The sequence below is a fragment of the Mus caroli genome, unplaced genomic scaffold, assembly GCF_978045245.1.
Source record: "Mus caroli unplaced genomic scaffold, Mus_caroli_1 scaffold_7, whole genome shotgun sequence".
NCBI lineage: Eukaryota > Metazoa > Chordata > Mammalia > Rodentia > Muridae > Mus > Mus caroli.
The window spans coordinates 8,210,500-8,237,527 of NW_028227262.1; the positions used below are offsets into that span (position 1 = coordinate 8,210,500).

Genomic DNA, 27,028 nt, shown 5'->3' on the forward strand with positions numbered 1-27,028 from the left:
TTAGAACTATCTAATTGTACACAAAACTGGCTATGCATTAATAAGAAACTTAAAAACATTTCCCCTCATGGAGACTTTTAAGAAGTCTACTAAGCAAATGCCAACATCATATATGTCAACTTGTTTTGGGGTGACACATGTCCGTGGTCATTGTAGAGATAAATCATTCCCATTCTTATACTCTCTGGCTATCTCTCCTCTTTAGTCAACTGGCCTTTTTTCCACCACATAAATAAAATGTGGTAAATGAATTCCTTCTAGCTATAACACCCTTGCCTGAGATTTTTGTCTTCCAATGGCAATCTGTTCATATCTAAATTTTCTTCCCACCCTACAGTTTTATTTGAAAGGAGAAGAAGAAAAAAACTCCCAATTTCTGTTTCAGAGAACATTCTCTCAATCACTGAAAAACATCTCCCTCTGTGTCACCAAGTACAGAAAACCAACCAGTTAAAGTGTTTTAAACGTAGTTTCCTTTGTCAGAGTCAACAATACAAAGGTAAAATGGATCTACTCAGAAATTACTGTGTTTTTCTTTTGCCTGTTTTTTTCTTTTCTTTTTTTTTTTTTTTTTGGAAGTCACTGGGGGAAACGATAGACTTGCAAAATCAGTTAGCAGAATTTGTATATTTACTTTAGAAGACTATACACTCAATAATGCTGTACTTCATTTTCTAATTGTGGCAGTTCAAACTGCGGAAGTGTTCAGGAAATACTGGGGCTAGAAGAAGTAAGGATTGCTGGTTTTGAGCACTTGGTAAATGTAAAGACTGCTTAATCTACTCAAAGTTTCTGCAGATAAATACCATTATGCATGCCTGCCCTTCTCGTTCCTTTTTTATTTTTATTTTTTGGATGTTTTATAAGGGCCTACAAGGTTGTGATTTAGCAAAAACATTCCTACGGCATTGCACATGCCATGGGAATAATGCCCCCAGTCCTCAGGATAAGGAGGCCATTCAATAAGTATTAAACATGTCTGCTAATCTATAAACATGGGGCAAATGAAAGCACAGATGCCAATGGCAATTTTCCCTTTTATTCCTGCAGACACATTTGATTCCTGTTTACTGATGTTCTCTGCAAAGGACCAAGGCTTTTAACAAAGAACGATGGACTCAAGGTCGCACACCAGGTCAGAGAAGCACATGATCCATGGCTGAAGCATCTTCTCTCCTGTGCTCCTCCTGTTAATCACTTCCATGTGTGAGTGTGAAGACAATACCCTTTCCCCCACAGCTTCTGAGGACATTTTCCCACTGAGAGAAAAACAACTTCACAGGGAGGTGAATATGATCTTCAAAAGTGAAGTGTGGCCTAGATACTGAACCTGAGACTGTGTAGTGGTGAGCACCAGATGAGCAGACTCTCATATTTCTATGTGAGGTGCCACAGTCACCAACCCCTTCTGCACACACAGCAGAGTCAAGGCTATAATCCCAACCAAAAGCAATTTTGATTCCCTGACCAACACCACTTGGACATGTTTGGGGATTGTCTTCATTGCTATCACTGGGAAAGGGTGGCTGCATTTGTCTCCTGTTGCCAGACTCTGCAGTGCTCAGATAAAACAAAAGGCTCTGAAATTACTGCAGCTTCCGCTCATTCTTTCACCTGAATTAAAGGTAACAACTTTAAACCTGCAAAATTAGTTCCCAGAATTTGTGTCCTTATGTCAAAGGCACGCGTATGAGAAATGTTTGTATTAGTCCGTAAATTTTCTCATTGCAGAGGACAAGAGCAAGACATGTCTGTCATTAATGAGATTTTTAAAAAATAACTTCACAAATTGAAGGAAGAAGATTTCAGAGTCTCCAAGCACATGTGATAACAGAGGTGACTGTGTGTGTCCCTTCTGGTGACTACTAGACAAGATGACAAAGTCACACCTAAAACGCATAGGTCCAGCCATGAACTTCTTGCAATGTCCAAAGCCACAGAGCAAAATCTGAACAAATTTCACAATGTACCAGACACAAACACAGGAAACACAACAGGAGGTGTGGAGAGAGAGCCCAATGATTAAGACCACTTGATGCTCTTCCAGAGAACTCTAGTTCATCTCACAGCATCTGCTCTGGGACACCTAAAGCCTTCCATAAATCCAGCTCATGGAATCCAATGCCCTCTTCCAACCTCCACAACCACATACACATGCTACACCAACGTTAGATCAGTCAATTAATGCTTGTTTGGAGAAGGACCCCCAAAGAGACCATTATTGGAATGATGTCTAATCCATTATTAAGTTGATACTCTTGTGGAAAAGTGAAAAAGAAAAATCGAAGTGAAAGTTTGTGAACAAAGTAGCCCTAGCAGTGAACTCTACCAATGAAATGCTAACAATGGCAACACACTAGGCACTTGGACGATGGGATAATATCTCCTGCTCTGCTCACACTAATCCCTCATAACAAATTCCTAGGAAATGTGGCTGGGCATGTATAAAGAAAAATAACTTTAATACATTTATATGGCATTGTTCCAGAGCATTCTGGAAGACTTTTATATCGCTCTTTACATTCTCTTATAAAAATTAATTATTTAACCAAGAAAACAAATGACCACTACTGAATTAGACATTTATCAGCAAAGGGTTAAATTAGCTACCCATTCTCTTGTGTATCCAGACTGACAGAAAAGTGAGGCACAATGGATTCTTGCCAAATGTGGCCAGAAGACTTAAAGCTGTAAAAGATAAGTGGGCTTGGGAATTGCTTTATACTCTAGCATTTTCACAGACTGGCATCACCAGGATGCCACAGACAATAAAGGCCCTACCACTAACATAGTTCAGAGGCTGCTTTGAAGGATACTGGGATCCTAATACATTAACATTTTCCACCAATTATTCACCTACCTTTATGCTCTGCATATTAACAAATTCAATTATTTATGAGCAGTAAAACCAGAACCTCATTATCTAAAGCAAGACTTCAATCACACCAAGTTGACAAAGCTTAGCTGTCAGTAGGACATCAATAATACACTAAAGGGAAAAAAAAGAACCTGTAAGTTCTTATTGATAAATAAAACTATTGTAGTTTCCCATTTGTCCAAATGGTAGGAAGTTCATAGATCCACAAACTAGACACAAATCGACCACGTGATAAGTAAATTTGGGGTTCTTGAAAGCCCCACCACCCCGCCAGCTAAGTACCTTTTGTAGGATAGTATTTTTCAGTTGCTCCTTTTAACTTTCCACTGGAAAGTTTTTCATCAAGAATTTAAGGGGGAGGGGAGGCATAATTGCCTTCTGAGAATGTCATGCCCTGACTTCATGTGGTATTACTGGGAACGGCGCCACACGAAGGATCTCTGAGTGATCCTGGAAGTTTATTTATCATTTAGCATTTTTCCTATATTTGGATAATCTAACAACTGAGAGCAGATGCTCCAAAAGCAGAAAGTAGAAACCACAAAGATTAACTGCATCCTCTAAGCTGATGGATTAAGTCAGAGAATTATTGACTATAACACAAACAAGCTTAAATAAAATTCTTGCTGAATCTTAACAAGGATATGCAAGTAGGTGGTGGACTTTATTCAGAGTAAGAGAGGTAGTTTTTGATATAAAAAGATTATAATAACTTTGATACTGAATAATTCATATATGATATAACCTTGAGGGATGAAGGGAAATTTGAGAAAATTCTTATTTTTAAGCATCTAGAAGAATCCTCAAGAAATTAACTCTATCCTGGTTAAAGGTTAAAGTTGACCTTAGATAAAACTAAATGTTCACAAAACTTGTTTCCTTGCAATTATATGAAGATGGAAATTATTTTGTTCAATGTTGATTCCTCAAAAGTTAAAATATGTCATGTTTTTTCTTAAAAATTACATGTACTTATTGTTCATATACATCTATGTGTCCAAGGGACAAATGTAGGAATTGATTCTCTCTAAAACACAGGTCCTGGGTATTGAACTCAGGTTACCCTCAGGTTTGAGAGCAGGCACTCTACCAGCTAAGCCATATCACTGGCCTGTATATACATGCTTTCCTATTTAAAAGAATATATTTTTGTATATTCACGTTTTACTATTTAAAAAGGATTTGTTAACTTTTATTGTTCATGTATGAGTGTTTGTGTCCATGTATGAGAGCACCATTTGCGTGCCTGGTACCCATGGAGGCCAGAGGAGGTTTGAAAGAGGGTTTGTCTCTGTGAATCTATGTACAGTTTGTGTGCCTAGTACCCATGGAGGTCATCAGTGTATCAGATCCCCTATGACTGGAGTTGCAGAGAGTGTAAATCATCAGTATGTGTGATGGGAACCAAAACTGGATCCTGTGTAAGAACAGTATGTGCTGAGCTTTCTTAGAATAAAACACATAAGAATTTGTCACTCAGAAAATTCAGAACTGCTGATAAAAAAAAAAAAAAGCTCTATAGTTTCTTCTAAGTTAGCTATCTACATACCCAACAATTAACTATTTAACTCTTGAGATAAGGTCTTGCCCTTACTCAAGCCCAGACAGCTCTCAATTTCTGTGTGACCCTTCTGCCTGTCTCATTCTCCTAAATGCTGAGAAATGACAGGTGTGAATGGTCACCTCTATTCCTGCCAGGATTTCTCAATGTTCATACCCCAAGCTAGCTCTTCTTTTAACATCTGCAACATTATTTCAGCCACTTAAGATCTCCCACATTGAACCCTGCCTCCCCCAAAAAAGAAAAGGCCTTGGGTCAGAAGCCTGCTAATCATTTTGTATGACTGGTCACCATTCCTTCTCCAGCTGTGGGACAGATATGATTTTCCAAAGCTTTTCCATATTTGCATATACTTTGGGGGCATTCTCCAATATGTTGTTCATCTGGGAATATGCTCAGGTTTTCTGGAGTGGTATATATGGCTGGGATGGAGAGGGAGGAAGAGGTGGGCTGTGTGAAAGAAAACCTTATACACAGGAGCCAAAGGGAGCCCTTTGTACACAGGTGCACTCTGCACTGTGATCAGCAGACTCCCCCATTATTAGGCAGCTATGGACCTACTCTGATGCTTTCTTTCACATTTCTTGTGTTTGCCATGATGGACACTCAGCATTTAATTCCCTCCTGTCCCTGCCTCTCTCCACAATTCTACCTTTCTTTTGAACAAAGCTTTTCCATCTCACTCTAATCCTGGCTCAATTCCTGGATTCCCCTTTATTTTATTTATTATATGTAAGTACACTGTAGCTGTCTTCAGACACTCCAGAAGAGGGCGCCAGATCTCGTTGCAGATGGTTGTGAGCCACCATGTGGTTGCTGGGATTTGAACTCTGGACCTTCGGAAGAGCAGTCGGGTGCTCTTACCCACTGAGCCATCTCACCAGCCCCTGGATTCCCCTTTATAACATCACCTCTTTATCAAAAGCAACCCAAAGTTATCCCCATCATTTTCATTCTGTTGAGTCTATGGTCTCAGCCCTCTTCTCTCTGACAGTACTGCTCAGTTCTGACTCATTTTCTCCCACTGCTGACTTCATGTGCATCATGTGCACACAGTACCTCCCTCCCTGGCTTCCTCTCAGCCTGACCAGTGAGTAATTCCCAAGAACTGGCCTTTCTTCTGTTTTTCTCTTCAGATATTCTTCTGGGAGTCTATCTGCCGCTGTAGTTAAATTATCGCATGCACAACTAGCATTTCCAGATTGACATTTGTTCTCCACTGGCTGCAGTACAGCTAGAGTAGTCCCTCGCGTATTTGTGTGAAGTTTCCTTCTGGAATTACCATCCTGGCTGCTCATTGCTGGCACTCGCACTCACACTGCCAACCCCCCTTTGAAGGTCTCTGTTGTGGCACAGCATCTCCCAGTGTTCTAACTCGACCATCCTTATATTCCCCCTATGATCTCATTAATGTCATATGGCATTGTATCTCAGCCCTTTAGAGTAATTCCTGTGATAGTACCTGTCCCATCAATACTGTGTAGAATTCACATCAGGTAACATCCTCACCCAATAGGTTTCAAAGTAAAGCTACGAAACAAAATTCGCAAATATGCAGTTATGTCCCAGTTCAGAATGTTATTCGAATAGCATCATCCACTGTTCCCTCTGTGTACTCTGGAGACTTGCCTAACAACTAAGGCTTGTCTCCGCTGGTACCATTTCTATGAAGTATTCATAATTCCATGAGACAGAAAGAACTATCTTCCATCACCGAAGTTCCATTACATTTTGTTTATTTACTGGGTATTTTTTCTGCCAGATGCCTTATTTGGGAATTACAAATAGAAAAAAAATGGCTCTATTTCTTTTTCAGTACTTATTTTATTATTTCTAATCATGTATGTGATTATGGGTCTGTGCAGCTGGGTATGCATGTGTGTGTGTGTGTCAGGTCCTAGGAGACATGGGGTTTCAGATTCCCCGGAGCTGAAGTTACAGGCAGTTGTCAGTTATCTGACATACTGGAATGGAACATAGATCCTCTTGCAAGAGTAGTGCATGCTCTTAACTACTGAGCCATTTCTCCACACCCACACGATTGCTCTATTTCAAACCATAGCCCTCATGTATTACCATAGAGTAAGTGCTTGTAACCCATTCTAAATTAGACCAAAATGAGATTGGATTTCACTAAGGCCTTGGAGTCTTGGTTAAACATTACATAATAGGCATTCTGATGAAGCATGACTGACATTCCCTGTGAAAGACTGAACCTTTTGAGAATATTATATGTGTTTAAAAGACAGGAAGAGAAGAAGGGGCTAATGGTCAACCCAACACTTTTGGTTTCCTATGACAGTGATGTAGTAAGAAATGTGAATTAGGTCAGAGGTTGTAAGTTACTTAGTGCTCCGTTTAGCTTTGTGGAATTTTGGAAGGATGAAGGGTTTACCACTGACTGTTCTTACTTCTTAGTGAGCATTTTTCCTTTGACATTTTCCATGTTACTTGAAGGCTCAGTGCGACAAAGGTATACTAAATTAAGAATCACTCCACTGGTGGAAAGGTACAAGAAGTCCCTACTGTGCATGATACAATCACTTGGAGCAGGGGATTGTATTGTTAGCTAACTCAGCTAACTCTTTTGCTTTTAAGAAGCAAGCAGGATTTCTAAAGTCATCTAAGTTTTACGAAATTTATGGAAACACTTTTACATATAAAATTGTAAGCTTTTATACTTATACATAATACTTAGAATATAATTTGCTTTACTCTGTGTTGTCTTTTATACTTACAACTAATGAAAGGATACTTTTTCTTATAATTTATATAACAGTGTGACCAAACCCAACTTTAATATAAATAAATTATAGCACAATGGGCCTTTAGAGGCAAGCATACTTTAAAAAACAATATATATATATATATATATATATATATATATTTTACTGCATTCATTTGGCAGTACATGTCTTCAACAAGTTGCTTGGACATCAAAGCATTTAGTCAGTAACAATCAGAAACTACAGATTTATTTATGCTGTTTATTTATTAACTATTTTGATAACTTTTTTAAATTTGTGCAGTTTTTGTATATGCAGTTTTGTATATGTATAGTTTGTGACTGTATGTACTATTTTCTATACGTATAGGCTTTGTGTGTATGTGCAGTTTTGTGCATGTGCAGTTTTTGTGTGTATGTGCAGTTTTGTGTATGTGCTGTTTTGTATATGTGCAGTTTTGTATGTGTATGTGCAGTTTTGTGTGTGTATGTGCAGTTTTGTGTGTGTCTGTACAGTTTTGTATATATGCAGCTTTGTTTATGTGCAGTTTTGTATATGTGCAGTTTTTTGTGTATATATATGCAGTTTTGTTTATGTGAAGTTTTGTGTATGTGCAGTTTTGTGTGTATGTGCAGTTTTGTATATGTATGTGCAATTTTGTGTGTGTGCAGATTTGTATATGTACAGTTTGTTTTGTGTATGTCTATGGCTCTGGAGCTCAGAGACATTGGATTCCCTGGAATTGGAGTTACAGGCCTTTTGGGTCACCTCATGTGAGTGCTAGGAAGCAAATTCAAGTCCTCTGCAAGAAAAGTTCTTGCTCTTAATAACTGAGCCATATCTCAGCCTGGTGCTGTTTCTTTCTATTGGTGGTTTTCAATCATATGGAATTTATTCTGTTAATGTCAACAACTCACTACCCACAATGCAGCATGCTGTGACTTAAGATGTTAAAGATATGAACAGAGAGATAAGTGCCAGAGAATCAGAAGCAGAGAAGAAGGCACAGGACAAAGGATAATCCTGATTTGAGTTTGCTTATATTACTCATTAATTCAACTGGTATAGATGAAAAGAATCACAGCTTCTATGATAGTATTAGTTTGATTTTCCACTACATCTCTGTGGGTTAATACTATATATTCAGTAAGATTTTACCTAAACATCCTCATTAGAAATGCTTAATAAAAAGTTTTTTTTAATTGAATGAAAGTTGAAGTAAATAAAATAAATAGAATAAAAGAAGATCTTCTAGCAGTAGCACTGAAACAACCCACTGAGTTGACATCATTTTCCCAGTGATCTGAGTAAAGAGTTATCCACACACACAGTGAAGATACAGGCACATATAGATACTTGAAATACACCCAGGAGTGGCCCACATTTGACAACAAGCAGACATGTACTGCACATTACATTCACACATGTGAATGTAGGGCTAAGAATTTCCAGCCATATATTTTTTGTGTGTGGTCATGTTTACAGTCAGGTAATCAGAGGCTGCTATGGGAAAATATATATCTTCTACATCTTTACAAAATATCCTGAGAGGAAAGGGGGTCCTCTGAGTGTGAAACGAAGCCTTTACTCTGTCAGGCAATGTAATTATGGAAGGAAACCATATCCACATTGTCTAATTAGGTCATTAAAGGGAATAAATGCGTCATGGAAGCTTTTTCCTTTTGCCTAAGACATAAAAGGAGACAATGAAAACAGTCTGGGAATATAGAAGGGGTTAGAATTTGTCTCTTTTCAAAAATAATAGGTCCTTTCATCTCTCTATTTCTTAGACAAAGACAATTAATTTGGAGACAAAATTTTCTTAATTAGTTCAGAGTTTGCCCCTGATTATGTTTCAGAATATTTAACCAGAAACAGGAAGATAGAGGAGGGGAAGAAGAGAGCACATGGAAAATTATCAAGGGAAGTGAATGAGGTCCAGAGAGTGGGCTGTTGATCACAACGCCTTCTGCAGAGTCAAGTTCGCATGCACATAAAGACAGAGCAGTCTGGAAGACCAGGAAGGTCGCGGGAGGAAAAGACTGACATCTGCCTGTGGGTCTTGAAATCCAGACTTTAACTGAAGCTAGCTTAAATAAAAACAAATGGCAAAATTATTTTGCCTCTTCCTCTGTCTGCTATTATTTCTTGAATTTCACGGCATCTATTCTTCAAAGCATTAAGAAACAGGACCTAAGAAAATGAAAGAGAGGGCACTTACCTGGGATCCCCGTGGCCCTCTCTTGTGGTCCCATTCTGAATGGCCCATGAGCTGTAAAGACAAGACGGTAGTTATGGTAAGTTAGGTGCATATTTTATGTGGCCAGTATTCTTACTCAGGCCTTGAAAGAATTAAACTGCTGAATCTGTTTTCAAATAGGAATGGTATCAAGTAGACATCATGAGTAAATTAACATGAAGGAATACATTGCCTTCATAGCTAGCATTTCAAACTATACTAGTGCCAAAGGTACCTGAATATCTCTAGGAGGAAGAATACACTATTTATGGCTTTGCCAGATAAATCCTAAATAGAAGTCAAATTATGCAAAGCTTCATGTCAGCAAGCCTGTGGCTGCCAAGGGAAATAAACACCATAAGTCACACAGCGAGGCTGTCTAAAGCACTGTCTGTAAGAAGCAGCTGCAGGCCAATCTCAGTTTTAGTTATCCTCAATTCTCTTTTGGTATTGGTAACACTGCAAAAGTGTGGTAGATTCAAGGTGTACAGTGAAGAGCCAGGTGTGGCGGTGCACACCTGTGCGGTGCACACCTGTGACCCTAGAACAGAAAGGTGGGGGTAGAAGGACCAGAATTTAAAACAAGGCAGAGGCCACTGTGAGCTACATGAGACTGTCACAAATCAAAACAAAACAAACAACAAAAGGCAAAACAGAAACAAAACAAACAAACAAAAGAAATAGAACAAAACACCCAGAATCAACTCATTTAACAGGAAACGTTCCCACCAGTTACAAAATTTAATGCTTATATATTTTTTAAAACAAAGTATCAAGTAGTATCAAGTTATCCCCAAAATAAGAGTAGCTCTGAGAGACTTCACCTACACTGCAGAATTTTTATTTGTTAAAAAGTAATTGTTTTCAGGGAAAAAATATTAAAGAAATATACATCTTTATAGGAACTGGGAGGAATGAGACATCACTCATTTCCCCTACACACGCACTTCCCATAATTACAAACTGAAGGGCCACTTACAGCCAGGAAGCTCACCAACAGCAAGAAGCAGATACATCCCCCCACATCCCTCAGTCTCTGGTGTGCAGCCTGAGCCCTCAGTGGATACAGTAGCAAGCTGCCACAGTAACTGGAAGCAGCAGTGTGCCTTTGAATGGAAGCCTGGAAAACAGACATCTGTGCAGAACAAATGCCAAGGCTTAACTGATGGCTAAAAATCCTTACTGTAGAAGATTGAATTCTATACATTGATTATGCTGCTCAAATCGACAGGCACAAGTGAAATTCATCAAAACCTAACAGAATATTTTAAATAATATTGAAGAAGGCATGACTATGATAACAAAGGCATAAGTCGTACTGGGGGATTGGGTCTAAGAGTGTAATATACAGAATGACACATATAGAAAATAATGTCCTATGTAATGGATATTGGATGAGAAAGTAAACTTTTAGACACCAAAAGGAAAACTAATGGTGGCTTTCTGTTGAAAAGTTCATGTAAACGCCCTTGAGTGAACACTGGCCTTTCTCCAAGTGCCTTTCTCTCTTATCCATGTGTTTAGGTCTACATGAAAGTTTTGTATTAAAATCCACCCCTGCCTCAAAAATAAAATATAACATGTAAGATGATAGCCACCTCTGTTTATTTGGGTGCTATATTTACTTTGAATGTTATATTATAGCAGAAAAGCTGGAGAAGGCACACCACCAATTTATAAAACAAATGTGAAAGTTAGGAGGCAAGAGAAGCAGGGCTTTGATTCCAGCACCGATTTTAAAAAAGATAAAAAAGATTCAACTCTAATTAACTTACGGGAAAATGTTAGTTTTCTTGGGAATGAAAGGAAGGAAGGTGCTTCTGCTGCCTATCAAAACAGTAAACTCAACACCATGACTACATGGTAGGAAGCAAAGAAGAAGAGGCATACAAAATATCCCTAGCTTGCAGCAAATGCAAATAGATAAATATATTATGCATGTACATAATATATATATACACACATGCATACATATATATATGCAAATAGGCTTTCCTTGACAATGTATACCCTTTTTAGTGCTAGAAGCATGGGCCCTTGGTTAAGAGCATTCGCTGCTCTTCAGGAAGACTCGGCTTCAGTCCCAGGACCTACATGGTAGTTTACAGCCAACTCTCCTAAATTCCAGTTCCAGGGAATCTGAAGGGTATCCAAGGGCAAGAGGCATACACACACAGTGCACATACATATATGCAGGAAAATAACTCATTCCCATAAACTAGAAACAAAAATATCTTTTTGCATGCCCTTTGAACTAAGTAAATCAAAATATAAAAGTCCAACAACAATCTGCCAAAATCTGTTATACAACAGAATACAAATAACCAATAAGTTATAGTATGAGATTAATTTGTAGAATGCAATTAAAATTTGACTTTAGACTCTTTGACCAAAACTGCATAGAAAAAAATCTTTGTGGCATGATAAGTCAACATAACTAAGGTAATTCATACCCCTCATTTTACAAGACACAATTGATCATCGCCTTCAGCAACGTTATTGTAATGATTTAATTATAGTTTGGCTAGCACATAATTTGGGCAAAATTAGCCAACTATTATTCAAAATTAAATGCTCACACAATTCAGATTTCTTTAATGTTTTAATTTTTAAATTTCTGATTTATGGGCATTGCTTTTGTGGCAAGTGCTCATTAATTCTAATTTAAAGTTGCTTATGAGGTTCACAAATACAAATCAATTAATCAAATAATCAGTATGGTTTATAAATATTTAAATAAAGCCATTTAATTATTTGTTCTCTAGAACTCTCAAAAGCAATTCTTGACACACATCAATGACAGGCCCCATTGTGACCTTACAATTGGCGTGTACTAACACCAGGAAGGATGTATGTATGGAGAGATGGGTGGCAGGGTAGAGCAAACCTATACTGGTAGCAATGTGATTTATTAAAATATTTAGGAAAGAATACTCTATAGGAGGCTGGCTGGGGAGATGATCACCTGCCCTACTGATTTCAAACCAGCAGGGTTAGAATAAACTGGCCAAGTCTGCTACCCATGGCTATCACAGTAAACACGGGTAATTTAATTTCTAAGTAAAAATCATAATCTAAGCCCCATGAATTAAAGACAGAATATTTGCCTGTCGCATCAAGTCAAGAAGGCAATGTTTTTCTCAGAACAGAAAATGAGAAAAGCATGAAGTTTCTCCTCTACCCCATCACTTACATCTTAAATATCTTAACTATCTTTAGCCAAGGAATAATGTTATTTTTCAATTGTACACCAATTCGGATCATAATGTATTACCCAAGAAAAGATCAACTCAGTAGTTTGTAAATATGAACTTCCAAAAACCCTTCTGCAAAAACTCACTGTCTAAATTTTGCTCTTTCTTTCAAAAAATAATAATAACTGGTCAAGTGTGTTATCTATCAGAGACAGGAATTTCCCAGCATCATATGATAAAGTAATGAGAGAACATTAGTGTAGATGAATTATATTTTATTCTATTACAAACATTTATATGACATTATATTTAAAAATTAGGATTTGAGCAAGAATGTGGTATGTTTAAAGACTTATTTTATGTGAGTGTGCCTGCCTGAGCTTCTGTGCTCGGTATGCATACAGAAGCCTGTAGTGGCAGGCAGAGGGCATCAGGTACCTTGTAACTTTAGTAACAGATAGTTGTCAGGAGCTGTGTGTGCATGGGAGTGTGTGTGTGAGTGTGTGTGTAGTGAGTGTGTATGCATATGAGAGTGCATGTGTTTATATGAGTGTGTGTGCATGTGTGTACGTGTGTATGTGTGCACATGAGTGTGTATGCATGTGAGTATGTGTGTGTGTGTATGTGTGTGTGTGTGTGTGTGTGTGTGCATGCACACATGCACACCAGGAGGCACATCCAGGTCCTCTAAAAGAACAGTGGTTAAGTACCAAGCCACCTCACTAAGCCTTGACTGTGTTTTTAGTTTTCTTCATTTGTTTTTGCTTCTTTTTTGTTTTTTAATGTAGAGTACTGTTATTAAGGTCATCAAAAGTTACATGTGGAAATCCATATGACATATTCATATGATATTAACATCTTATGAAAGGAATTCATTTAACTATAATAAATGAGATACCGGAGAGATCTCTAAACAAGAAGGGCATTAAGGAAAATTAACTGGGCATCTCTCCCTACAGGTTTAAGACTTTAAACCTTAAACTCTATTTTTTTAATTAAAATAATTTGAGCTCAAATTATCATTTATTATTTCAGCATTGAGTGGATGGGGATTGTTGCAGTATTTTCTGTGACTGTGCTTAATGCAAAAGTGGTAGCAAGTATTTCTGAAAATGCAGGACCACACAGGGCAGGGGGTTTTAGAAAGTGCTTAGATGTTCTGCAGACCACTCTGTTGATGAGTGATTGAGAGTTAAAATATTGCTAAAAGAAATGTTAAGGAAGACAGGACACATCTGAAAGCACATGGACCTCATGCTATTCTGTCAATAATAAACTCACACATTCCTTTGATTAATCTGATAGATTTAGTGTTGCCTTACAGATGATCAAAGCAGTCAGGGGACTAGATTTTTAAAGGAAGGAGGAAGAGGAAAAGGAAGAAGGGGAGGAGGAAGGGGAAGAAAAGAGGACAGGAAAGGGGAGGAAGAGGAGGGAGAGGGTAAGGAAGAGGAGGAGGAGGAGGAGGAGCACGAGGAGGAGGAAACAATGATGACGATAGACATTTATGACCCAAGGACAACCAGGAACAGAAGTACAAAAAACGGGCATTTTTCTTCTTTCAATCTATCCCGAATGGACTAAACCTTTGAGATAAATGAATAGCAGCAGGGCATCTAAGCAATTCTGGGAAAACTATCTGAAAGTATTAAGTCCTTTGAGAGAAGAATGTGTATGGCTTTAAGATGTGCTAAACACAAGAGAAAGAGATGAGCTCTGGAAAATGTATAAACGCTGGGAGTTAAGGATCCATGGCTACTGAATGCAGAAAGAGAAAAATGCTTGCCTGTCACCATCTATTTAAACATTTCCCTTGGCTATTCACTATGATCACTCCTTGGAGGAATGACATTTCGATAACTGTCTTACAGAAGGAATGAGGATACTCAGGCCATCAGGGTTAAGCATATATATATACACGGGCAGGCAAAATTCCTAAATCCAGAGAAAGGTGGGAGGGAAGAGGGAGAGGGAGGGGGAGGAGAAGAGGGAGGGACGGATGGGGTGGGAAGGGGGAAGAGAGAGAGAGAGAGATTCCTTGTGGGCTTTTTTCCCCCCAGTTCTTGTAATGGGTAAAATACAGATTCTTAAATTTATTCCTTGTGAACAAACTATACATTCTTCAAGAGAGACAAGTCTGTTAGATGAAGTATTTAAAACATCCCGGCCCTTTGACCCCAAGTCATTTTCATCTTTACAGAGTAAAAATTCTCCCTTCTTTCCATCTTCTTTTCAATAATAAATTTCTGCATCACAGACTTTTGCAAGCAGTAATGCTGCACAGTGCTGACTTCCAAGGAAAACAAAACCACTGCCAAGCACGGAATTCAAGACGTTCACAGGAGCAGCCGAGAAGGCAATGAGAAAACAGAATGGTTCTCTCTGAGCACAGATATTTCTAAGGGTGCCGTGAGAAATGACAAGAGCTGGCACAATGTCTTTATTTATTATTGATAGAGTCTCACTCTGCGACCTCTCCCCACTAATCGTTTATATAAAAATAAATGCTTTGGGCTTCGTGGGAGGATTGTAAATGAAGCTCAAGAGCTGCAGGGGAACTCGTGACTCTATAGGAAAGAAGAAATTATTCCTAGTACACATGTTAAAAAAACATAGCAGGAATCATTAGCTGAGCCTCACACCACAAGCCTATACTACCAGCTACTCAGGAGTGCAAACTGAAGCATGCTTGGGGTACAAAGTGCATTAAACACCTTCCTGAACAACTGAGTGGGGGTGCTCTCTCCAAATAACATTTGAAATGGGTTGGGCTATGGTGGCATAGCTGGAAAGCATTTGCCTAGCATGCACAAAGTCACAGGTTCAAACCCCAGCATGACCTAGTGGCCCAAAGTAAAGATGGAGACTGGAAGTCACCAGGGCTGAGTTTTAAGGCACTCTAAGAAATCTGTTTTGCCTTCAGGTGTGTGGGGGGTGGGGGTGGGGGAATAGCGGGGAGCAGTCAGGCTTCAGTTTAGATTGTGCTAACCTAGAACTCTGTAGCTTTGGCTGGCCTTGATGCCATTGATCTTCTAGCCTCAGGCTTCTGAGCAGTTGCCCTGATTGACTTTAAGAAGGCTGACACATATTTTTTAAACATACAAAGGTAACTTATATAGGAAGAAGTCAAAATGTAACTAGGCCTGCTTTTTAACTACTTGGTTTTTTGTTTGTTTGTTTTATTTGTGTTTTTGTTTTATTCACTAAACAAGTATTTATAGTATGGCAACGATGTGCAAAGCACTGATGTAGCCACAGCTTATATTGCAGTGAACAAAATCAAATGTACTTTTCCTTCCTCGGCTCTCATGAGCTCCTGAAGGAAGAGGTAAGACATTCGCAGAAGCTGCTAGCCCATGTGGTCCTGATGCAGATGAAAGGTTTGCAGTTATCGCAGGAGGATGGGAGTGCAGCTGGGCACAGAGCTTATTCCTATAAGCGAGCCAGGGAAGCCCCCTAGAAAGATGGCCTCCCTCAGAGACCTGGAGAAAGTCAAGACAGGCACACTCATAGACCTGGAGGGTGTGCACATCAGACAGGATACAGCTGGTACAGGAACAAGAACAGAGCCTGCAAGGAGCAACAGAGGGTCCCTAGACCACCATTTAAAAGGAATCAGATATGTGTAGTCACAGATCTATATTTGATACATACTTCATCCCAAGAGCAAGGAAAAAACAAATACACCCTAAAGAGCATTCCCTATAAATGATTGAGATACTGGGAATTCTCCTTGGCCTAAACTCTGACTTAATTCTACCTAGAGGCATCTTCTATGAGTTGCCATATACAACTTATTATATTTGCCTTGTTACATGAGCTTCTGTGTTCTGAGAATTATAAAATATGTCAGGGCATAGGACATGGGCTCGGTACATGGAAGGCTTTGTGTGAGATCCTTGGCCATGTAGGGAGTGGGAGGTTGGAGAGACTCAATGTAATGAATGCTTGGGTGGGTATAGCCTCTCATCTCTATGACAGTTAAGTATGGCAGTCAAGGAGTGTTCTGTGTGGCGAGGAACCTCAGATTTCGTTAGCCTTGGCATGTTATCCTTCTGCCACGTGCTCTTTCATTTCTTTATAGGTAGGTCTCCTCCCTCCAGAATCCTGTGTGAGAATATGGCTGCCTTGCTGGTTCCATGTGTACAAAGGTCTGCTAAAGTGATGCTCTCTGGACTGGGGAGATACACAACTGAACATTCGGGCCAGTGCAGCCCTGTGTGCTTTGTTTCTTGATGTCCCTTTCTTCAGTTGCTGGTTACCCAGAGTGAGATGTCAAGACTACCTTGCCCTCTGCAAATAAGGGGCAATGGTTGTTTGCTTTTCATTGGACGAGGTCAGAGATAAGCTAACAGAATCACAGAGACTCCCACGCCTTCGTTTCTTTGCCCTCCAGGATTCTACATTCAGGACCTGAGATTTTGCAAGATATAGTACAGATCATGTAGAAAACAATTTACTGTCCTTCGTAATTTAATGGCTAGACTAGGAGACATTATCAGCTAGCTGCCTTTGAGTGGGCTAGATATGCCACCTGCCTGCCTTCACTACAGCTTCTTCTGTACCACCCTCCTATTCCCCAAATTAGCTCCAGGTTACAGGACATCATCAGAGATGTTGGCTTTACTGGAGGTTTCATAGGGGAGGCAGAGGAGTAGATGACATTATACAGAACAGAGCCAAGAGCCCGGAAAATAAGCTCTAAGGAGCACACAGGGCAAAGTGAGTGAGCTTTTCCAATTAACTAGTCTCAGCTTTTCTTGCTTTTAGAATCTTTCCCAAAGTCAAACAAACGCCTTTTTGAACATCCCAGGGAAATATTGTCTTTCCCTCTTATACTATCAGAAAAATTAACAAAGGGGAAAAAAGAAAAGAAAAGGGAGTTTCTTTGAATTACTTTTAAAAAGCCTGGTGTGTGTGTGTGTGTGTGTGGGGTGTCTCTTTAAGTACATAGTGATGTTTAAAGACAAGAGGTTAGCTTTGAATCTTGATCTTTAGTTATCATCCAGCATTTTTGTTTTTTAGATTGCTTCTCTCACTGGCCTGAAAGTCACCAGATAGCTTATGCTGTATAATCAGCCAGCTCCAGGGATCCCCTGTTTCAGTTCCCCAGCTCCAAAATTATAAACATGTACTACCACACTTGGCTTTTGTATGTGGGTTCTGGGGATTGAGCTCAGGTCCTGTGTGGCAAGTATTTTAACAACTGAACTTTCTGTCTTCAGAAAACATTCCAAATCTGAACATAGCCCACCGAAGACTGAAATTCGTGGAGACCTTTACCTCTCACAGAGAGATACAGGGTCCTGAATTCCACCTACCCTCTGCTCCTGACTGAAAGGGTTACAACCATGCAGTCAGCAGGAAGTCTAGGATACTGGGGTGGGGAGAGGTTGCAGAAAGCAAGAGGCTTAGATTTGCTTGAGTTTAACTCTTGAGTCCACTCAACAGCCAGTTCTCCTTCTCTGCTAAGTGTAAGGAGGTTCCCACAGCTGGCTCTAGACTATTTTCATAACTCTCCTTTGCCTCCTCCCTCACAATGACAACCAATTCACTAACCCCTCAGGCAGCTAGATCTTATAAATATTAGTGAAGTGACATTTGGATTATGCATAACATTTATATTATGTGTACATCGATACATCTTGATGAAGTAGGCAACAATTACTGATGCATGACCATATCCAACACAAGAGTTTTTCCCTGTTTCATAGCTTAGTTAGGAAAATGTGGCAGCAAAACGAAATAAGCTCATGGTTCTGCATAAGGAAATTCCAGCAGTGATATTTCAATGAACACTGGATATTAAAGATGGGGGGAGTCTTCAAGGAAGCAGGGTTAAAGATTCCACAGAACTTCTCTTTCCACTTAAAGAAAGATTAACAATGTTTGAAGAAATAGATTTTCAACAATCTGTTTTGTGGGTTTCTAAATATTTTTCTTATGATTTACTTTCTTTCATTATTTAAAAAAAATGTTATGTGGCCCTGCTTTATGAATATAGAAATGAATTGAAAGAGACAGGATGGAAGCAATTACATAGTAACTGAAAAGGGATTAAAATGTAGGTCAGCTGCATGTGAATCACATTGTTTCCTTTTCCTACTGGTCTGCTTTTAGCATAAATAATCACAGAGTCCATGCTAAATCTCTGGTCTGTGGCGCTGGAACATCTTGGTGAGGAGAAGGAAAGATACCAGACTTCATATGCCTTCGTTGTAAACTCACTGGATGTATTTCTCCTCCTGTTCTCCATCTTTCTTAAGACTGTGGAACGTTAGAAAATTATAATTTTCTACACTCTATAAACTATCATACTTCAAAATGATAGCTGTACAAATCATCTCTAAGGGTAAAGTATATGTTGGCTGCTTAAATACCAACTGTTCACTTGACGTAGTTCATTAGTACCAGCCATTCATTCCTGCCTTCATTCATTTCTGCATTCATTCATTCACTCATTCATTTATTCTTTCAGCTCATATGAGTTGCACATATTTATTTCTGGGTCCTAGGAGAGTGTAGCTAGGATGGAATTTCCCAACCTAGAGGCTCCTTGCAAGACCTCCCGAATCTCTAATAAACAGTAAGGAGTGATGAGCCATAGGAATCCATCAGGACAACTGGCTCAGACATGATGCTGACTTGTGAGTTACATGACCTTGGTACAGAGTATATATAGTCATCAGCTATATTTACCGTGACAACCTTGTACTGTCACCATATCTGAGTTCTCTCAGACATATGCAATTACTTCTAAATAAACTTAAATGGGAGGAATGAAAGCTCATTTTCTGAGTAGACCAATATATAGTCACAAAGTTTGACCATATTTATAATTAACACGATATGCTATGCATTCTGAGTAAGAGTCCCATGTAGCACATATGCATGGGCTCCACACAGCCTCACAAATCAGATTCAGGCTGATTTTCTATAGGACAATCAGAAACTCTACATTTTCATATAACTTGGTCACCTAGGTGATGGAAGCTGGGGTTAGCTTACTAAGAAAGGGCTTTGAATCCTAATAATAAATGTTTGAGATCACCTGGGGCCAAAGCTACACACTGGTTCAGCTAGTATGAAGCTGTGACCCTCATATGTATCCTTTGCTAGTTGAAAATACAATTAATTTTACAATGCAAACAATGGGTCTGGAAACACAAGCACACAGAAGGCTGTGTAGTAGAGCATCTGCCGGGCAAAGCTCAAGGTCTTGGGTTCCACCACCACACTGCCACTCCCCGCCCCCCCCCACACACACACAAATGCCTGAGAAAGAAAATAAACCAATCAAACTACCTAAGGACCACCTTCCAATTCCCCGCAAATATTCCAGAACGCCACAAGAGAAACTTTGTAGGTTCTGGGCAGATGAAACAAAACAATTCCTTTAAAAACAAAGCATGAAGGCACTACAGCTCTAATTTAAGTCCACAGACCTTTCTTCAGTTGAAGCACAAACCACTGATCCCCCCTAAGTGTGCCTGTAAATCTGTAATTTACAGTTCATTTTGATGTGTCTTGGATTATTTCTGCCAATGTGGATAGTTATGTAGGAAACAAACCAATATACAAAGCAGGGACTTTATACATCATTTCTAAGTATGTACCTGCTGTTGGTCTGGATTGGACTATCATTTTTCAGTTTCTTTATATGTTTAGATTTCATTTATATAATAGTTCAGTGTTATTTTTTCCACAGAATATTATTAAAACTCAATCAAACCTACAGTGGTGACTTTGTGAGACAAGTCTATAAAAATAATCTCTTCTTAGAAAAAAAACATAGATAATTTAGGGCAAAATAATGAAATCCAGAAACACTGTCAGTTGGACCAAAACTTTTTACTCAGATTTATTTGTTCTTGACATTGGATTGTTTCTCTTTCTCTTTTTTTAATAAAATATTTTGATATATTGAACTTGGTATAAACAATCTATGATTCTCTTGAATCAGTATTAAAATTAATAATGTACATTTAAAATTGAAAAGGTAGCTTATCTCTGTTGCTATAAATATTTATCTGTACACACACATATTTGCTAATATATAACTTATCTTCATGTAAAATATTTTTTAAAACCTTGATTTAAGGAGTTATTAATGGCAGTAAAACCAACTGAATCCAAGGAAAATTCTCTAGGCTACCATATTAAGAAATTCTCTTAACAATAATTTGAAAAGAAACAGCGTGACTGTAATTCATATGAATTAATCATCCCTAAACCCATATTAAAGCCTCATAAGTATAAAGAGCTTCTGCATTCACTTTGCATGGCTTTAAAACATGAATCCTGAATGCTACTGTGGGTTCCTGTACTACTGGGGTGGCTTTCTATCCCATGACCTGTATTCCTATTGAAAATCGTCAAAGGGAAATGGTCGTGTGATGCTGCAAATGCCCAAGGTCACATCCTCAAAGGATGACCATTCAGGTTTTCAAGATTCTCAAAGTCAAGTCCCAATCTCACAAGCATGCACAAGTTAAACAGTGATTTCATTATTATTGCTTTCAATTTTTGCAAGCTGAACATGCTCAAATAGTTCCTCAGAATTATATGCATGCATGTGCATACACACACACACAGGCACACACACACAACACACCCCTTAGGAGAACCCAGCTCATAACTTAGTATGCAAAGAGAGTTTTATCTTTGAAAAAAAAATGATCAGAGGAAGCTCTGAGAGACTAGGGTTATTTATTTTACTTACAAATTACCATCAGGAAATGCTTTTAAAAACCAAGCTCATTAGGTTGTGGATATTTTATTTCCAGCCACTATCCAGAGACTTCACAATCCAGGCCCTGTCATGTAAGGAACTGTACATGTTACAGTGTTTCTATTGAGTCTTCCCAGTGCTGCAGGATGCTTTGGAAAGTGTACTGGGTCTAAAGTTTCCTTATTTTATTCTTACCAGTGTGAGTCTTCAAAGGTTGCTGTTTATAGGCTAGTTTTTCATTTATTAAAGGGAGTTGGAGGTCAGTGAGGAGGCTCAGTGGCTAAAGGGGCTTGCTGCTAAACCTACCAACCTGAGTTCAGCCTGTAGCATCCAGAGCCTGGGAAAAGATGAAATTTCTTTTCTGTTCTTTTTCCTCTCTCCCTCTCCCCCTCTCCTTCTTCTCCCCCTTTCCCCCTCTCTCTTTCTCTCTCTGTGACACACCATGTACACATACATTCTTGTTCTCATGTGCCCATATATGCATGCATGCACATGTCTGTCTATTGAGAGGTCATAGGATGATATTGAGTCTTTCATGATTTCTCTCCCACCTTATTTACTATTCTAAACTCTCCTAGTCAAACCCAGAGCTCACCAACACAGCTCGTCTCTTGAACCAGCTTGCTCTAGGGATCCTGTCTCTACCTTCTTGGCTTGAATTATAGATGGGCCACCATGTACACCCAGCATTTAAGTGGGCTCTGTAGGTCTGAGCTCTCTAGGCCTCTTGACTGAGCATTAAATACATTAATGGCAAAGTCATCTCCTCAGGCCCTATTCTAATAGTTTAGCACCGCTGGCACTTTTCCATTCTTTATATTTCATTTCTAACAGCATCTCATCAGAGACACTCTCCCTAACTGCCCTGCCATCGATTTACTCAACTCACTGTACCCTCATATAATACAAAAAAAGTGGGGTACTTTCCCTGAGCCAGGCTTGGTACTGGGAATAAACAGAGTCTGGTATAGCCTGCACCTTCCCTGCTGTTCCTCACACATGACTATGTCTGTTTCCTGTAGTTGCTGAAACATAACATCATCTTTTAGGACTAGCTTGTGCCAGTCTCGTACTGAAACTGTGGGTTTCAGGACAATAAAATTCTAGATAGTGTGTGCTGTGTACACTGAGTTGAGATACACAACATAGATTCAGAGAGAAAGAGCAGCTTATTCATTGATGCAAGATAAAACGGAGCAGTGGGAGTCAATTGGTTAGGAATTGTCTAAATATGAGGAATTGGTTTGGTTTAGTGGTGTACACCTCTAATTCCAGCACTTAGGATGCAGAGGCAAATAGATTTCTTCGGGTTCAAGGCCAGCCCCATTTACACAGCAAATTCCAGGCCAACTTCAGAGCTACACAGTATCATACCACCCCCCACCCACGCATATATTCTCTCTGTCACCTCCTAGTCCCTCCCTCCCTCTCCCTTCCCTTATTTGTCATTCTCTATAACTACTACTCCTACACGATACACATACATATGCACATGTACAGGCACACACACCATGTACATAGGGAAGAAGATTTGTAAATCTGAAAATTATCCTATTCTGCCAATACTTCTAAACACTAAATTTCACTCTACCCAGAAGGAGTCTCTTGATACAGAAAAACATCTTGTGACATACATGTTTATGTGAAACTATAATAAATGACGGGTTTACTGCTTTAGTTTTAAAGACCTGTTGTGGTTTGATGCAAATTGAGAGCTTGTGTGCAGTAAAAGATCTTTAGGATGCTCTGCTAAAACTAACTTTCTGCCTGTTTTCTTCTGTCACAGTAAAATTGTTCACTTGTTCATACTACAAACAGCTCACCCACAGAGTAGCCTTTATAGGTACTGATATGCCTAGATTAGAACTTTTAAAAAAAATCAGCAAGTGGTGGGATGAAGTTCTGGCCAATAGACAGAAGCAGAAGTCACTATGGGATATTTCTATGGGTACTCTTGGCTAGTTGAATGTTCGATGACCAACTCTAAGTCCTTGCCTTTGTTTGTCCTGCCCTGTTGAAGCCAGCCTCTAACTAGTTGGTATCTTGCTCTTCTTTTGTCTGCTTCTTGCCTTCAAGTAATGTAGGATTCTAGGAAAAAGCAGTGACCTCCTGACATAAAGTGACCACACAGCAAAACCTGTAGCTTCTATTCCAATAGCCCAAAGTGTCACCAGTTAGCTCTAACTGGGAAGACACTGATATAGTGACCCTTGTCCCAAATACACACAACTTCTTAGGAAACAGTATCAATAATGATGGTTAGCAAATAAATACTGGGGGAAAAAAACCTTGGAAATGGAAGATAGACACACACACACACACACACATACATTAGCTGACCTGTTTTAACTCAAAGAAAAGCACAGCTTTCTGACTGTATAATGGTACACAAAGGCATAATTTATGCTGTGAGTTTAGTATGCATATGTGTGTATATTTGTGTGTATGTGCTTGTGTGTGTGTGTGTGTGTGTGTGTGTGATTCATAGCAAATTCAAGCCTATGCCTTACACCTGTGTGGTAGACATAAGTATATCTTAGTCCTCTTTTCTATCACATATCTAAATCTATACGTTTTTAAAAATAATCCCATCACCACTAAATAACAGATAATTATGTATAATATTATGCACTGGGAGACCCTGCCTGGAGAATAGATGAAGGTGATGTTTTTGAAACATGCATTAGAGAACCTGGCTTTAAAGTTATTTTAGGAAGAAATATTTTTGGAATTTTGGGTTAACCATGTTGTTTTTAATGTGATATGGCATGGCCTTTAACGTCATTTCTCAGATAGAAAACAAAAAGTAACATTTTTATAATGCGTTCTGCTTTATTATGAATCCTCTTGTCTGTTATAGAATACGAGGAAATGATGAAACTGAACATTTTATTATGCAAAATCTTACAGCTTTCGTAGACAAGGAAGAGTTTTAGAGAATATCCCGACCTAAGAGCTTCTAGTTGGATCCTGACAATTGAGAATTCACCTTCAAATCTGGCTACTGGAGCAATATGTCTCATTTTCTTTCAACAATAGATATAAAATAGCCCCAAGAAAGAGAAAAGTACAAGAAATTTTAATAAATCATAAATCTGGTCAAGGACTTATAATAAAAATAGCTGTAATGAGCATATACAACCTCAACACTAGCAACTTAACAACAGCACTTCAATTAAAAACTGGGTAAACTGAGGAAGGGATAACTCTCCAGAGGTGACACATGAGTGTGGCACTAGCATACACACAAGTGTGTCACCAACACATGGAGACATGCTTGGCCAGGAACTCTGGAAAGGGAAGCTCAAAGTCACAGTGAAAGACCACTTCACACTCCCAAAGAGGATGGTTTCTTTTTAAATAGGCACACAAAAAATTGTAAGTGTTGGAAAACATTTGAAGAATAGCTACTCCCACCATTTGCTACTGGGAATGCAAAGTGGTTCAGCCACTTTGCAAAAGAAATGGGAAGTTTATCAAAATGGGCCAAATGGTGTTTTCATATAAAGTACAGATATCATCCCTAAGCATATGATAATACACCCACAAAACCTGAGCAATGATATCCAGGGCCCATGCAATCCAGAAGAACCCAAACACAGAGATAACTCCAAGTCCATCACCAATCAATGGACGGACAAAGGATGGGGCCCACACACAACTTAGTGTGGTTTGGCAACTAAAAGGAATGAAGCAAGAACACACAGTAGTGACAACATGGCTAGACATTCAAAGCCACGTGTGAAATGAAAGATACCAACCAGGAAAGCTAAAAAAGACCCATTTTAGGAAAAGTTCAGAATAAGCAAGTCTGTATAGCCCGACAGCAGGCGAGAGGTTGACTTGAGATGGTAGCAAAGCATGGCGCAGGGAAGCCAGCCAGGAGAGGGTTTCTTGTGGAGTGATGAAAACTCCTGGGTTCAGTAGTGATGTTTATAGCTTTGGAAAATGACAAAGTTACCATATTCCATGCTATAGATAGAATATTTTTATAGGACATAAGTGACATTTCAGCATTATTTCCATGTGCACACATACCCAATACTAAAAAATTCCTTAAGGAAAAACATTTAATTCATCCCAATGTAAATTTGAAATGTTAGGGGAATAGAGAATTATAGTTAAACTTTAAAATATTTATTTTTAGTTATTTTTCTGTATATGTCTGTGGGTACATATGTTCTCATGAATATAGATGCCTGCAGGGGCCAGAATATGACTTTGGATAATTTAGGCTTGGAGTTACAGGTGGTTGTGAGCCAAGCCATCTCCTTCGGTATTAAGACAAAACTCACATTCTCTGTAAGAACAGCATCATTAAGCCAACTCTCCAATCTCATAATTGATTCTTTTTGTGTGAGATATTAAGATACATTTATCTGTATTAATGAGAATATATTAGCATGTCTTATTAATTTTATACAGATTTGTGTATGTATGTGTGTATGAGTATGTGTATATGTGTGGGGTATGGGGGTGGGTGGGTGTGGGTGTGTATATTCACACACAAGTATATATGTATTAGCATGGGCATGCCATGGCATGCATGTTCACCTTAAAGAACAGCCTGGGGGAATCTGTTCTCTGTTTCTACCATGTGGATTCCAGGGATCAAACTTGTCCATACCGTCTGGAGAACTAGCACCATTGCCCAGTGAGCCATTTCATCATTGCAAGATATCTTATTTCTAACAGAAGAGAGATGTCTGTGCACAAGGATCTGTATTTTTCTTGCTAGCTTCTCTGGAAGGCTTTAGGAATGTTTTCCACTTATATTTGCTCTGCTTGCCAAGTCAACGGGCGATGTTAAGCACTCGCATTGCTCTTATTTCTGAGTTGGCTGAAGGAGTTCTCCACAAAAAGACACAATATCAACCCTTTTATGGGTTTGTTATCTTAAACCGTGGTCTGCACGGTAGCTTTTATTTTCCTTTTCCCTGAGCGCAAAGCCTCTCTGCAAGTTAAGTTCAGCTTTAATGTGTTAAACTTACACTAACAACCTCCCGTTCATTCTCCAAATAGCGCTTTGACACATACATGGCCTTTCACATATGTCATAGTTAAGAGTTTCTATTGCTCTGATAATCACATTGACCAAAAGTAACCTGGGTAGGAAGGGGTTTATTTCAGCCTGCAGACTTCAGATCACAGTGCATCACTGAGGGGAGTCAAGGCAGAAACTCAAGGCAGGAACTGAAGCTGAACCCTAGAGAAACACTACTCATTGACTTGCTCCTCATGGCTTGCTCAGTCTGCTTTCTTATACAACCTAGGACAACTAGCTTAGTGGTGGCACTGCCCTACTATATCAGTCAGTAATAATAATAATAATAATAATAATAATAATAATGATGAAATGTCCTACAGCCTTGACTACAGGCCAATCAGACAGAACCATTTTCAAAATCAAGATTCCTCTTTCCTAGATATATCACGTTGTGTCACATTAACAAAAAGGAAAAGGAAAAGATAGGGCAATGTATATTAACAATGACCTTGCAAAGCTATATTGGCTCTTACTCAATGTTACAGCAATCAAACGGAGGTCCTCATGCTTGCATGGCATTGGATGATCCTTTAATGCATTATCTTTTAAAAAAAATCCTCAATCCCATGGAGCAGTGCCATTGCCCTTCCTGAATCAGTGATGGAAGCATGCTGTACAGATTGCTTTACTAGGTAGCATATGCTGAAGATCT

General features: G+C 39.0%; 1 protein-coding gene across 1 annotated transcript in view; it reads right to left on the reverse strand.

Annotated features, from left to right (window-relative positions):
* The window catches only part of Pde3a (phosphodiesterase 3A), a 243,166-nt gene that overhangs the window by 88,195 nt on the left and 127,943 nt on the right, over positions 1-27,028 (reverse strand). Inside the window, exon 2 of the mRNA XM_021165315.3 lies at positions 9,387-9,437. Within this exon, the coding sequence (XP_021020974.1) occupies positions 9,387-9,437 (51 nt within the window). The remainder of the gene's footprint in view (positions 1-9,386; positions 9,438-27,028) is intronic.